This window comes from Passer domesticus, chromosome 5 (genome assembly GCF_036417665.1).
Source record: "Passer domesticus isolate bPasDom1 chromosome 5, bPasDom1.hap1, whole genome shotgun sequence".
Taxonomy (NCBI): Eukaryota; Metazoa; Chordata; class Aves; order Passeriformes; family Passeridae; genus Passer; species Passer domesticus.
In genome coordinates, this window is record NC_087478.1 from 77,429,915 (window position 1) to 77,443,992 (window position 14,078).

Here is a 14,078-nt window from a genome sequence, read left to right on the forward strand (position 1 = left end):
ATTTGGTAATAATAGTACAGTTTCAAAAGTACTTGTTTAGCTAGTGCTGACTATATGCTTACACAGCTACCTCTGGCCTGGGAAAGATTGAAACCACAATGGCTAAGTATAGAGGCCTCTAAAATATCTTCATATATGCAGTGCCTGAGTACACAAACAGAACTGGTCTCTCTTCTGTCTATAGGAGCAATATTTTCCATAGGATTTGTATTGAGAGAGGTTTTCCCCCTGCATATTTATTAAAATAAAGATCCATGTGCTAAATCCTATTCCATGGCCACCTTCAGCCTGATATAAGAAATACAATCTGTTCCTGAAGAAAAGTAAGCACTTTTTCATTCTGTGCTGCAGGAGACTCTTGATTTGGGATGGTTTTTAAATTATTTTTCTTTGTTGGGTTGGGTGGGGTTGTTTCTTTTTAAGAAAGTGGGGAACTATTGCCAGGATTTCAACCTCCTCTCTCTTGGAGCCTGACCCCCAGCTTCTCTGTGTGCCTCCTTTTGAGCCTGTGACTTAAACTGCCTGCAGTTTTTTGGGAGGCTGTGGGCAAAGCAGTTTTTCTGTTCCTGCGCTGTGAGTGTGATACCTCAAGTATGTCCTGCCAGCTCCCAGCTGTGGGCTGGACTTGCACTGACACACCATATTCTTGGTAAATGACAGATTTCTCTGAGCTGGGGCTGGCGCTCCTCGCTCTGCACGTCGCTGTAGGCAGTGCGTGACAGTGACATTGTTGTGGTGGAAGCCAGGAGCTGGTAGGAGTGGCACTCTGAGTGCATGCCCAAATTGTGTGCTCCAGGGAGCAGCACCTGGTGCATGAGACGTTCAGATGTTGCATAGGTGGTCCTCAGGCACTTGTAGATTCTTCTGTGGTGATTATCTGGATCCTCTGCTGGCACACCAGCGACCTTGGAAACTCCCCAGCTTTCATAATAAGAATAACTTGTCCTTCATTTCTGGAAACTGCAGCTTCTTTAAATGTTTGTAACAATTTGCAGCTGAACATATAGACAGTCCTTTCAACACCAAGCCTCTGACAGAGCACAGCTCCAGAGCAGTAACTGCAGACGTGTTTTGAAACCCTTCTGTCTGCAGGGCTCCTTCTTTAGGGAAGTGGCACGGATGGGACAGAAATGAGCATGTGACAAGTTGTATTTTCATTATAATATATACCTTAACAATATTATGTTGAAACATATGAAATCTATGTAACATCCCAGTGAGGTAAATCTCTTCACATTGTCAGGATTCTCGTTTCAACTCTTGTGGGACACAAATACTCGTGAGGATAGTAATAGTTTCCAGACATGTTTATCATACATTTGGAAATCCATTTGTACAATGCAGCTTGATAACTGGGCTCTGCACAAGGCTGACTGGAGCATCTGAGGTGCATCTGCAGGGAGCTGAGTGCGAGGACTCAGGGAAAGGAGTGTTCATCCAGGACGGAAGAGGCTGTCTGAAACAGAAAGCTCCTCAACTTTTTTCTGTTTCCAGTTGTGGAGAGCATTAAAAACACAGCTTAATCTGGGGGAAAAATAAAATATTTGAGGTGGATAGGGAGAAAAGTTATTAGAAGTAAAGTAGAAGTGGTTGAGTAAGGGGGCTGCAGGGTGTATACAGGTAACCCTTTTCAGAAATTATCCAAGTATGTATGATCGTACCTCTGTGCAGAATTTGGATGCTGATCTCTGGAAGTCCATGGTGTTTCAGTGATATTGTAAGCAGGGCTTTTCAAGGTTATCTGTGGACAGCAGACTTTGTATAAGCAGAAGGACTCCAACAGCAAGGCTCACCAGTGGTGCTCGAGAACACCAGGCTGGGGGGAGATTGCTTCCTTGGAGGTAGCAAAGGATGGCTCTTCTGTGCACAGTGCTCTATTTATTTGGGTGAGAAGTTGGGGCTGGAGCTGCTCTTACACTTCACTAGTGCCACTAGTGAATCACACAGGTCACATCTATGCTACTCCTTACTGGTGGTTGTGCATTCCTTATCTTGGGATGCTGGTGTTCACAACCTGTCTTAGAGACCAGACTCAGAGAGTATCTCAAAGAGTATCAGCCTTCATGAGCAATTTTGAGCAGGATTGGCCATTTGTCTTCTTATCTTACTGTCTTTAAATCCTGCAAAAACAGTGTCCGTGTGGGTGGAGATAATGAGGTAGAGAGGGGCAAAAAACCTGATCCAGGAAAAAACCAAAACAAAGCCAAATAACATTTAGGCAGCATTCAAAATTGCAAAATCAAAATCCCCAGCTTAGGCACCACCTAGCTCCTGGAGGCATCATAATTCCACAAATACCTCATTTGACTTTTTCTCTGTGCTTGTCTAGGGTTTTAAAATTATTTCTGGTTTAACACCCCTCGGGTGCTGAGTTTTTCACTTAAATACCTGCCCCAAAGTGCTTGAGTCTGACCACCATCCAGAGGGCAAGCATCCTGGCCCCTCAGCCTGCCCAGGTGCTTTTAGAGCACACCCAGCACAATAAGATCAAAAAGACCCAGTGGCAGCAGCTGCGACTTAGTTTTGAAATATCTTACACAGGAAAGCTCAGGGATCACAGCCTGCTTCTCCTTTTAGCCAACAGCTGCTTTATGCCACCTGCTGAGAGGTCTTCAGCCCTTGCTTCCTTCACGTGTTTTGTTTCTTGCTCCAAGTCTGGAATTATCATCCACACTGTAGAGAGGCTTACACGGGAACAGTGAAGAGTAGCCCTTTTTCCTTTGGTTACTTTGTGCCTTCTCCAGATGGGATGGGTTAGAAGTGAAGGGAGGCAGGGATTAAAGCAGGTCTCCCGCTTCCTTAGGCTACTGTTGGGAAGCAGGGAGCATCCCTGCTCCCTCTGGCTGTGGCTCACCTGCTCTTAGGCAAGTGGGAATGTGGCAGTTTGATGGAAGAGGAGCAGCACCTGATTTTGGGCCAGGTGTGAGTGAGTGCAGGCAGCTCCTGGGAGCTCTGAGCAAGGCACAGAGCCCTCGGGCAGGGGGGCCAGCAGTGTGCTGACATGACTGGCTCTGTGCCTGGCATGGAGTTGTTTTGGATCCTTGGTGGTGCAGGACTGTTCTCAGAGGCCTCTAAAGCACCGAGGACCCCAATGCCAGGATCCACCCTTGGAGCAGAGCCCTCAAGAGCTGGGTGTTACAGTGTGCACATCTTCCGTGCCAAGTCTTTTTTGGAGGCTGCTGCAAGTAACTTGTGTAAGACCTCCTACATAATGGCCTTGCAGAGCCAAAGCCCAGCCTGTCCAATGGACCTCATCCCTCCTGGCTCCTTGGTTTTTCTGTTCACTGAGGCTCACGGGGCTGGAATAGTTTGCTTTTTCTCAAGCTTTTCTTTAAAAAAAAATAATCTCAGGGTGTTGCTTCTGTGTTAAAGCACTTCTGTTCATTGCATGCTGCTGGAGTGGGACTCATCTAACCTGGAGTCTGGGATCTGTCCTGTGAGACAGAGAGGAGGCAAGCTGCCCAGCCAAGCCCTGGCTTTGCTGGATCCAGCTGCGGTGGTTTAGGTTTCTGGCTGAGTCCATCTGAAAGCAGCACAGAGCAGAGCACAAAGAGAGGGAGGGTCGTAAGTACCGCCATTCTCTCCTGATAATCCCTTAAAAAATAATTGCAGGCCTAAACCTCTGGCCTCCAGCAAATTTTCCACTCGATTAGAGGCTTTTGTGAAGCTGGGGAAAGGGACACGCAGACTTGCACATTGTGCCGCTGCCCGAAACTTCCAGCTGGGATTTTTTCCATCAAAAGGGGATTTTAGTAAAACCATTATAAGGGGCTTAGTCACAGAAAAGCAGTTGAGCTGAGACAGGGGTAGATTAGCTTTAACATGCTTGTTTTTGGCACTGGGGACAGGGTGGAAGTTACACCCGGCCGCTCACATGCAGCCTCCCCTGTCCCACTGACTCCTTGGCAGGTGTGGCTGGGAGATGATATTTCCCCATCTTCCCCTTGGTTGTCCCCGTGGCTCCTGCATTTGAGCCCAGGGGAGGTGAGGGGAAGGCAGTGGGCAGCCCTGGCACTAGCCCCTGTGTTCTGCACTCTGGGTGTGGGGAGCAAAATTGCTGTTGCCTTCAGTGTGGTCTGGGCAAGTCTGTGCTGATGGACAGGTGACAGGAGACAGCGTGGGCAGCCTTAGGGGCCGTGTGGTGCCTTTGATCCACACGGGTGGTCCCTGCTCAGGGACAGTCCTGCTGGAGATGTCCAGGGAGCAGCCGGAGGGCTGCAGGCACAGCAGTAGCCGTTGTTGTGCTGGGACATGTCCCTGCAGGGCTGGCAGCTCTGTGTTTGTTGGGTCAGAGTGGCCACTGCCTGTGATAAAAGCTGTGACAGCGGAAGAGTGTGCACAGAGAGAGAGGGGGATGAGTTCTTGGAGGGGTTCCTGCTGCTGGGAGCTCTTCCACAGCCCACACTTGTACACCAGCGCTTCCAGGCTGCTGAGTGAGTCTGGTGTGGAAGACTAGGAAGATGTTCTTTGTCCTGACCACCCTCCCTCTCCAGGACTTCCTTAGGCTGGAAAACTCATGTCCATTCTTGCTGCTCCAAGTGGCAGAAACCAGCAGGACTGGAGATGGAAGGGGTGGATGCCAGGCACTGTTTGGTCACACACGGATCTGGGGCATCACCTTAGTCAAGTTGTTTCCACCTCTCTTCCCCCATTAGTGCTGATTTTCCCTTTTTGATGTCTGTGTATGTAATGAGTCTGCAGAAGCTAATTATTAAAATTCTGTAAATTATAAGGTGTAGTTACTTCTGAAAAAGACACCATCACTGTACCTGTAGCAGTGTGAGAGCTGCATAAAGACCCCAAAAATTGCTGTCAAGCTATAGATGTCAAGAGATGGAGTTTTAGGGCAGAAGTGCTAAGTTTAGGATAGACAGTTTCCAGGAGGCAGCTCTTCGGGCTGGGGTGTGAAGTTGTTGCATGATGGGGAACACTGATGGACATTCCAACATAAGGAGACAAACCTGATGGAGCATGTCCAGAGGAGGGCCATGGAAGTGATCAGAGAGCTGGAGCATTTCTGTGAAGACAGCCTGAGAGAATTGGGTTTGTTCAGCCAGGAGAAGAGCAAGTTTTCCAGTAGCAAGATGGGCTGCAAGAGAGCTGAAAAGGAGTTCTGACCAGGACATGTAGTGATGGGACAAGGCAGGATGACTTTAAACTGAAAGAGGTTGGGTTTAGATTGCTTACCAGGAAGGAAGTCTTTATTGTGAGGATGGTGAGGCCTGGTACGGGTTACCTGGAGAAGCTGTGGATCTTCTATCCCTGGAAGTGTTGGAGGCCAGGCTGGATTAGGCTTTAAGCAACAACTTCATAGCAGAAGGTGTTCCAGCCCATGGCAGGGTGATTTGAACTAGATAATCCTTAAGATCACTTCCAACCCAAACCATTCACTGGTTCTATGACTGACTCCCAGCTCAGCTATGCCAAGTGTGGCTTTCCAGTTCGGTTCACCATCACCAAACGCCGAGAGCGGTGATGACGAACGGCCTCAGGCTCCCCATCCCTTTGCACCTCCCGTGCTGGTTCGTGTCCGGGGCTGAGCGGGTGAGCCCGTGAGATGCGGGCTCGGAGCGGAGCCGTTCGCTCGCTGCGGGAACCGGCGGCGGCACTCGGCGGGCAATGCTACCGCCTGGCGGGCCGGCCGCGCGCTGCACCCGGGGATCGGGATGGGCATGGGATCGGGATGGGGATGGGATCGGGATGAGGATGCGGATGCGCCACCCAGCCCCGCAGGCAGCAGCGGGGTCTCCGTCTGTTGTTGTGGTTTCCCTGGGTGTTAGGCACACGAGAGACCCGGGGGATCTCGTTATCCCCGTCACCTCGGGTCAGTTGGCATCGGGCGCCTTGGCCGAGCGGATGGAGATGTGCCAGAGTCAGGCATTGCAGCCCTGGCAGCTCCAGCAGCCTGGGGGGGCAGAGGGAACCGGCTCACCTGTGGTAGGAGTGCCTCACAAGACTTCTATCCAGTGTGTGGCACTGAGCGATGCACCTGGCCCACGCTGAGGCTGGGGAGCCAGGAGTGCCACCTCAGCTGTCACCAGGGGAGAGAATGGCAGGGATTTCTTGGCATTGCAGCTCACTGAACAAGGAGAGAGGCTGCTGACTGCAGAGCTGTGATGCTCTGTGCCCCTGTGATGCTCTGTGCCCCTGTGATGCTCTGTGCCCCTGTGATGCTGTGTGCCAAACCCATAAAGACATCCGAGGGTTGTAAAGCTGGGATGTTTGTGGGGAGAAAGAGGCAAAGGAGAGGGAGGAACAGGACCAAGCTCAGATAAAAAAATTTGTTAGGGATTTTTTTTTTTTTTTTCCCAGAGCTGGGAGGGGAAATTGCTTCATCATGAAATCACTAGACTGTGCCCAGAGAAACAAGACTCAGAGGAAGGAAAATAACTAGGAGGAGGTTCCCATTTCTAGATCTGGGTTAGTTTCTGTAGCAGAATATGAGTTTGGTTTATGTCTCAGTAACCCTCTCATGTGGAAACACTTGCTCAGGGCATGTGTCCAGTCACTGGTACTAAACTTTTGACACCTTGTCTAAGAAACACCACACATTTTAGGAAATTTTTTTGGAAAATCCCATTTCCATTCATCTTGCAGGGTCAGATCAGACTCGGATCTTTCAAAATCTCCATCACGCGATTTCAGTTTGGGCTGTCATTGAGCTAGTGCATATGGTAAATGTAATTAAATAAGGGGGAGAAGCACTAACATCCCTGCCAAATGTGACTGGAGGCTTAAGTTCTGGCACAGGAGCCTGGTGAACCTTCTCCAGCTCTTTCTTTCGTGCAGCTTGGGGCTGGGGAATTGAGCAGGCCGGCCTGGCTGGCTGGCCACGGCGGGGAGTGTCAGTGCAGCCCAGCCAGCAGCTCTGGCGCGGGGCCTCGCTCATGTCCTGAGGGGTCCAGCCCGCACCACCCAGCCGAGTTTATCCATTTAGCTTTTTCCTCCACAGAAGGCACCGTTAAAGAGCTGCTGGCTGAAAGAGTGGCATTTAAAGGTAGAGGAGGGAGAGAGAGAAAACAAAAAAAGGGTTCGCTCTGCCAGGAGCATCCCACATGCGTACATAGCGAGGCTGCCAGATGCAGGGACATCTCCCCTTGAGCTGCTAATGGTAGCCTGTGCTAACTTCTACCTTTGCTTCCAAAACCTGTGAGCCTCTTGGCCACCCAGGTCTCATTTTAACCCTTCCCTGACCCCCAAAGGGCAGGTTCAGTGGTAAGCCCTGTGCTGTCTAGCAGGGAGATCACCTCTGGCCGTAGCACAGGCCCCAGGTGGTTTGGCTGACAGCTGCCCCGTGACCCCGTTATTTATTAGCGCCAAACAAAGGCCCCCAGAGCCACCATGACAAACCGATTCAGCCGAACCCGCAGCGTGCAGCGGGAAGGTATAAAACGTATAAATCTGTCATGCATGGACCTCCCATGTGCTAGTCCAAGGGCAGTGGGACCCAGGTGGAGCCTGCTTTTCCTCCCGTCTCCCGGGGAGCGGAGCCATCCATGGATCTGCTGAGGGGAGCAGCTGCTGCGGCAGACCAGGGACCCCACGCACACGCAGGACTTCACTGCGGCTTGCGAGCTGGCATCCCCAGCTGCTGCCCCTCAGTCCCTGGCTGCCTCCTCTCCTGCTTGTTCACTTCATCTCTCCTCCACATCATTCCTGCTCTGCTTTCTGCCACCTCCTCTTCAGCGTGGCTCCTCAGAGCTGTCCACAAAGCAGGTCCCTGGGCCACCCTCCATGGCCAGGTGTAGGCCCTGCTGCCCCAGCACTTCTGCTGGGCACAGAGGTGAAGGCTGGCACCAAAGCCACGGCTGGGGCACTGTGGGCTCACAGACAAGAGACTTCCAGCTCATTTCCAAGTAGTGGAGTGTTTTTTTTCTGGTTTTCTACCCCAGTTTCCAACTGAGTCATGCTCAAAAATTCAAGAGCGGTTGGTTGTGCTGAGAAGTTATGTGGTAATTGGTCTATGGTTGTTGGCCTGTGTCTGTGTCCAAGGAAGTGCTGTCACAATGGAGCATGAGAGGAAGGTATGAGGAGCACTTGCTCCATCTACGGGAACAGTCCAGGGTGTCTAGGAACTGGGCTTCAGGGAGGCTTTGGTTTTGGCAACTTCCTTTGGCTTGTGTTCCTCTTAAAAGGGGATGTTGGGCCATGTGGGCACTGCTTTTGGTTTGTTTTTAAGAGTTGAGAGAAGTTCAGGGGATTTTTTAGGAAAAAAAAAAATCCGGTCCTAGTTCTGATTACAGAGCTTAGGAGCACACACATTATATTGAAACATAAATGTCCCACTGTTATCCGTGTGAACATGAGATTTAATAAGGAGATGCCATTTTCATCCAAACCCAGCAGAAACAAACCTACTTTATGAGAGATTTATCATTCCCCATCCTTGGCTGGGACTGCTGCTTGACCCCAAGAGCAATTACGTTTTCAGCTGTTACGGGAACCTGATCTGGAATTCCTGTTGTTTATAACACTCATACATACATGCTCTTTTTCCATCAAGAAGTTACTGTAAACTCCTTTCTTAATGCAGGAAAGACAGACCCCAACACCTCCCTCCAAGCAGAGGAAGATGGATATAGTGTCAGGCTCAATTAGATCCAATTGTGGTGGCTTTCCCTAAAGCGAACAATGCAGCTTTTGTCAATGGACTCCCAGCAGAAAGCTTGGAAGTCTTGGAAGGGAGGGAATAGAACAGCACACGCCCCAAAGCCCAGACCCTGAGATAGTCCAGGTCCTTAGGATGCAGAGGAGATGGTGTTTCTTTTTAAGAGGGCTGGAGTCAGGCATTAGTTTCCCCTTTGAAATGCAGCAGTGCATTAAGAGGTGAGGTGGGAGAGTATGCCCAGTCCAGCCTGACCAAAGTAGCTGCGGAGGCAGGGCTGAGCAGGGCAGGCAGCTGCGGGTGCCCAGGGCATCTCCTCTGGGAGGGCATCCCACCTGGAGCAGCACCCAGCCAGGGCCGCTGGAGCGGGGAACAAAGTGGCCTGCTCAGCGCTGGAAGTGCTTAAAATGCAAATGTACAGGAACTTCAGACCATCCCCCTCCCTCCTCCTCGGCGCGGAGGAAAGCAGCTTAAATACAGCCAGGCCTGGAGAGGAATGTTAAAAAGAGGGGAAGAATCGCCCTCCTCCTTTCCATAGGGACTCGGGCCCGGCCAGATTGAGTATGCATGACTGAGCAAGCAAGCAAGGACAGCTCCTCTTTTAACTTTGCTGAACAATGGCTCTGCCTTCTTCCACCATTTCGCATTCCCCCTCCTTGGAGGCAGGAAGGGGGCAGCGGGCGAGCGAGGCCGGCCGCCGGGCTGGGGGAGCGGGGCTTTGTGGCCGCGCTGTAAACAGCGCTCAGCTCCATCTCCGGCAACAATGGAGGGACCCGCCGGGTTAAAAGTCATAACGCGCAGGAGAAAGATTATGGTGGAGGACAAAGGACACCTTAGATTATTCAAACTTTTTTTTTTTTTTTTTTTTAAACACGGTTCCACTTTTTGCTTTCTCTTTAATCTTTGGCTGGGTAGTGGAAATCAACTAAGATGTTTCAGATTTTCCAGGTCGGCAAGGGCGCAGGTTTTTGGTGGTTGTCGCTGCTGGGAAATGTTTTTACTTGATGGGTCTTCCAGTTTAAATCACTAAAAAATCCTCCAGCACGCAATTCATCTGGAGCTTAAAAAAAAACATTGAGAAACACAGGCCTTGTTCCGCCCTCACAAATGCTGTCCTCTATCACCAAGTAGTCGGTTTCAGCACTTTGGGTTTGTCCCCAGGGATGCTGCCAGCACCTCGCGGCCACGGCTGGTCCTGCCAAGCCCCTTCCTTACAAACTCCTCCTGGCGATGTTCCCCAACCTCCTGCACAGGAGGAGGCTCCTTGCCTTGCTTCTCCTCCTCCCTCGCTCAGCAGAGCCAGCCCCAATCCCACCGTCAGCCACAAGCCCGACAGGTACACACATCTTCAATAAGTACAGACAACACAGATACGGCTTTTTTTTTTTTTTTCAAAAACATACTTCATATTTCCTCTTTTATTATATAAATATGTTTAACCTTTTACTGTAAGAATATAAAATGTTTTAAGAGGATCTTTGTTATTTTTTTTATACAAATTCACAAACAGTACAATTAATCCATAGGGGTCTCCGGGTTTGTGTTAACTCCGTGGTCTGGCCTGTTACTGTGGAGGATTTGAGATTTTGAACAGATAAGCAAAAAAAAAGCCAAGATACTTAAAAACAAACAAAAAAAAAATCAAAACAAAACCCAAACTTACTCTTCCTCTTTCAAATAATAATTAAAAAATAATCTAAAGACCCAGCTCCATTTTATTGACAGAACAGAGATAAGACAGATGAACTTCAGTCTCCTCCCCTTCACATGGCAGCCCTGGGGCCTGCAGGCCACTCTGCTCCTCTCCACCTACAAACAGGAAGCCTGGCATGGTGACCTTCTGTAGGTGGCTCAGGAGGGGAGGGGAAAGCACTTGCATATATCCATATATATATATAGAATTTTTTTTTAAACAAACTTGCATTTTACACATTTCTGTTAACAGTAGCCCAATCCTCGGTGTGGATTCTCACGTTACGTATTTGTGCTAGAAGAGTAAAAATGCAGAAGCACAGTTTGGGTCCCCAGTTCCCAGTGAAGAGGGAGGGAGAGGCACAACCAGAATGTGGAGGTGGGACACAGTAGGGTAAGCCTAAAAACAAAAATGTAAAATTAAAAAAAACAAATTAAAAAAAAGGGGTGGGGGCAGAGGAGGGGATAAAATAAGAACAAACCCAAGGGGCATTATTCCAGTCTAGGCACAAAAATGTTTCAGTCTCAAAATCTCTTTCCTGTAAGAATTCCAGGGCTTTTGAGGAGGAAAAAAAAAAAGTAACAAATTAAAACGAGGTAGCCAGACATCATATATATATTTATATATATAGAATATATTCAGCAGAAAAAAAAGTACTTAAAAATCCACAAGAACAGCAACTTCATATGTCTTTAAAAATAAAACCATGTAAGAAAATGAATACTGTAAAGGGGAGAATGAGTGAGGAAAACTGGGATCAATTACAGTATGTAAGCAAGGGCTAGATGGGAGAGTAAGAGGCTGTTTTTGTAGCAGTAATTTTTTTTATGCATTTCAAAATAAAAACAGGTCACAGTATCTCAAATGAAGCAGAAATGAAGCTGGAGATTCTTCCTCTTGACCCCCAGGTAGAGAGGAGCGAGAACTCCCTTCTACCTGCTCACCCCCAACCCAGAGAGGAATGGATATGTGGCTGGATATGTCTATCCCTGTTGCCAAGGAGGAGGAGGGGAGAAAAAGAGAGAATGATGAAAGGGAAGACAAGTCTCAGCAACTCTCGGAGTCCCCCAGTGCACAGGAAGGCTTAAGAGAGTGGGGTCTGTGTCCAGCCCCCACAGAGACAGGAGGAGGAGGAAATGGTGTTTTCATCTCCAGTGGAGAGATGGGGAGAGAGAATGGAGTGCCTGGACTTTTCCATTACCCATAGTGCAGGATGACATGGAAACATACTGACAAAAGGGGAGGCTGTAGCTATCGCTAGTCTCAGTGCAGTGGAGAACTGGAATAGTGGGAGGTTGTATCCACCCACAGCAGAGAATAACATGAAACTGGAGACTGAAGAGAGATTTAAAAGGGGAAAAAAAAAAATCAATGTACCTAGGGAGCAGTATTTCTGTCACAAATGTGTTGACAGGGGAGGGGCAAGCACAGAGGTGGAATGGTGGTTTTATCCAAAGCTCTGTCTGTGCCCAGCACAGGATGACTGGGTGGCTGGGTACACAAGTGTAGCTAGGAAGCCTTTGCTGCTGTTAACTATTTTTTTTGTTCCCATCTCCATTTCCACTCTCCCTTATATAAACCAAAAATAATCTATTCTGAATACATGGCAGAACAAGGGTCTTTCTTTATCCATCCTTAGTGCTTGAGGGGATGGAATGTGGGAGTGGGGACAAAGAGGGGTGTCTCTAGCCCCAGTGCATAAGTGTGGGTTTCTACCTCTTCCGCAGGGAAGGATGCTGTGGGAAGGGAGAGAGCTCTGTCTCCCTAGCACGGAGCTTGAGGCGTGACCTGGAAAATGGATAGGTGCTTTCTCTCTGTCCTCCTGGTCCCCCTTCCTCCTCCTCCACAGCAAGGATAGGCAGGCAGCACAGAAGGGTCGAGGGTACATCCCTCTTTCTCTGTGTTCCTCCCTGCGGTGCCAGAGTGCGTGGGTAGCATGTCTGTGTGCATGCCCCTCTCTCTTTCTCTCCTCCTCTGCAGCAGTCAGTCAGTCAGTCAGTGAGTCCCTCCAGAGGAGATGGAGGTCTCGGGGCACCCTCCTCCTCCTCTCACCTGACCTTCTCACTCTCAGTCATTTCCCAAAGTCCCAGGTTGAGCACCTTGAGGCAGGGCAGCTGGGTGATGCGCTCCAGGCCCCGCTTGGTGATGCGGGTGCAGCCGTAGAGGTCGATGCCCGTGAGCTGGCTGAGGTGCTCGGCGATGAGCTCCAGGCCCTTGTCGGTGATGCGGACGCACTGGCCGATGTTGAGGGTGCGCAGCCCGTGCATCTGCCGCACCATGCGGTTGATGCCCTCGTCGCTGATGTGGCAGGAGCAGAGGGACAGCGAGCGCAGCCCGTCGAGGCCCTGCGCGATGTAGGCTAGGCTCTGGTCCCCCACCTTGTCGCAGAAGGAGACGTCGAGGCCGGACAGCCGCAGGCTGCCCATGGCCAGGTGCATGATGCCCGTGTCGCTGATGTTGTCGCAGGAGCGCAGGTTGAGGCTCCGCAGGCTGCTCATGTGCGACAGGTGCAGCAGCCCCGCGTCCGAGATGCCCCCGCAGAAGCTGAGGTTGAGCTGGCGGAGGCGGCCCAGCCCGCGGGCCAGGTGCTTGAGCGAGAGGTCGCTGAGCTTCTGGCAGTCCTGCAGCGTGAGCTGCTCCAGGCCCAGGCAGCCCTCGGCCGCGCTGCGGGTCATGCCCGCCAGGTGCCCGATGCCCACGTCGGAGAGGTGCCGGCAGGAGCGCAGGTTGAGGCTCTTGAGGCGCTGCAGGCCCCAGGCGATGAGCAGGAGGCCGGTGTTGGTGATGTTGCTGCAGCCTCCGAGCTCGAGCACCTCCAGGCCCTTGAGGTACTGGGCGATGCGGCCCAGGCTGCTGTCCGTGATCTGCTTGCAGAGGCTCAGGTTGAGCGAGCGCAGGGAGCTGATCTCCGCCACGAAGGCGTGGCTCAGCCCGTTGTCGGTGAGGTTGTAGCAGCCGCTGAGGTTGAGGCTCTCGATGTCCGCCATGCCCTGGACCACGTAGCTCAGGCTGCGCCGCAGCGACAGGATCTGCACCCGCCGGATGCCCCGCGCCGCCAGGCTGGGGAAGAGCGAGGGGTTGGCGCGGCGCAGGTGCAGCTTGGCCTCCACGCCCCGCCACACCGAGCGGTGGTAGGCGGCGTCCCGCCAGGCCGTGCACACCTGCGCCGCGCGGCCCTTGTCGCGCACCTCCAGGTACCCGAAGATCATGGCGAGCAGCTCGGGGAACAGGCACGAGATGTGCGTTTCCATCGCACGCACGCCCGCCCGCGCCCGGCCGCCCCCGCCGGCGCCGCGCTGCTGCCCCTCGCCGCCGGGCCCGGCCCGCTTCCGCCCGGGGCCCGCCCGCCTTCCGCTCCGCGCCGCGCTCCTCCTGCCGCCGCCGCCGCCCTCACATCGCCGGCGCGGGCGGCGCGGGAGACGCCACTGCGCGACCGCCGGCCCGGCCCCGCCGCCTCTACCGCCGCGCCGGGCGGGCCGCGCCGCTGCCGCCGCCGCGCTGCTGCCGCGGCCGCGCCGCCCCGCGCCGCATCCCGGCGGCGGCCCCCGCGCCCCGTGCCCAGCGCCGGCCGCCGAGCCCCGCCGCCGCCGCCGCCTCCCTTTGTCTCCGCGCTGCCGCCGCTCACAGCCCGCGGCCCCGCGCCGCCCGCATCCCGCGCCGGCGGTGAGGCAGCGAGGGCAGGGGTTGGCGCGGCCCGGCCCGGCCCGGCCCGCCCGCCGCCGGTACCGACTCCGCCGCTCCGGGCCCGCCCGCTCCGCTCCGCGCCGCGCGCTGCTGGGC

The 14,078-nt window shown here is 52.4% G+C and overlaps 2 protein-coding genes and 1 long non-coding RNA gene across 6 annotated transcripts in view; 1 reads left to right on the forward strand and 2 right to left on the reverse strand.

Moving 5' to 3' along the window:
* The window catches only part of WNT5B (Wnt family member 5B), a 67,629-nt gene that overhangs the window by 19,644 nt on the left and 33,907 nt on the right, over positions 1-14,078 (forward strand). The window lies entirely within an intron of this gene.
* LOC135301404 (uncharacterized) lies at positions 1,020-6,153 on the reverse strand. Of its 4 annotated transcripts, none has more exons than XR_010363172.1 (6): positions 5,933-6,153; positions 5,188-5,262; positions 4,962-5,113; positions 3,416-3,523; positions 1,662-1,741; positions 1,020-1,456 (listed from the first exon to the last, which is right to left on the reverse strand). It is a non-coding gene; the product is annotated as an uncharacterized LOC135301404 (long non-coding RNA). The 4 variants fall into 4 exon arrangements; XR_010363173.1 differs by having other exon boundaries at positions 1,020-1,524; XR_010363170.1 differs by lacking the exon at positions 3,416-3,523.
* Positions 10,190-13,784, reverse strand: FBXL14 (F-box and leucine rich repeat protein 14). Its single transcript, XM_064421262.1, has one exon. It carries the CDS (start codon positions 13,547-13,549, stop codon positions 12,347-12,349), a length of 1,203 nt encoding a protein of 400 aa, XP_064277332.1. The 5' UTR covers positions 13,550-13,784; the 3' UTR covers positions 10,190-12,346.

Bases quoted from the DNA above. Each gene is read 5' to 3' on its own strand.
- FBXL14 (XM_064421262.1), bottom strand. From the start codon at position 13,549: ATGGAAACGCACATCTCGTGCCTGTTCCCCGAGCTGCTCGCCATGATC.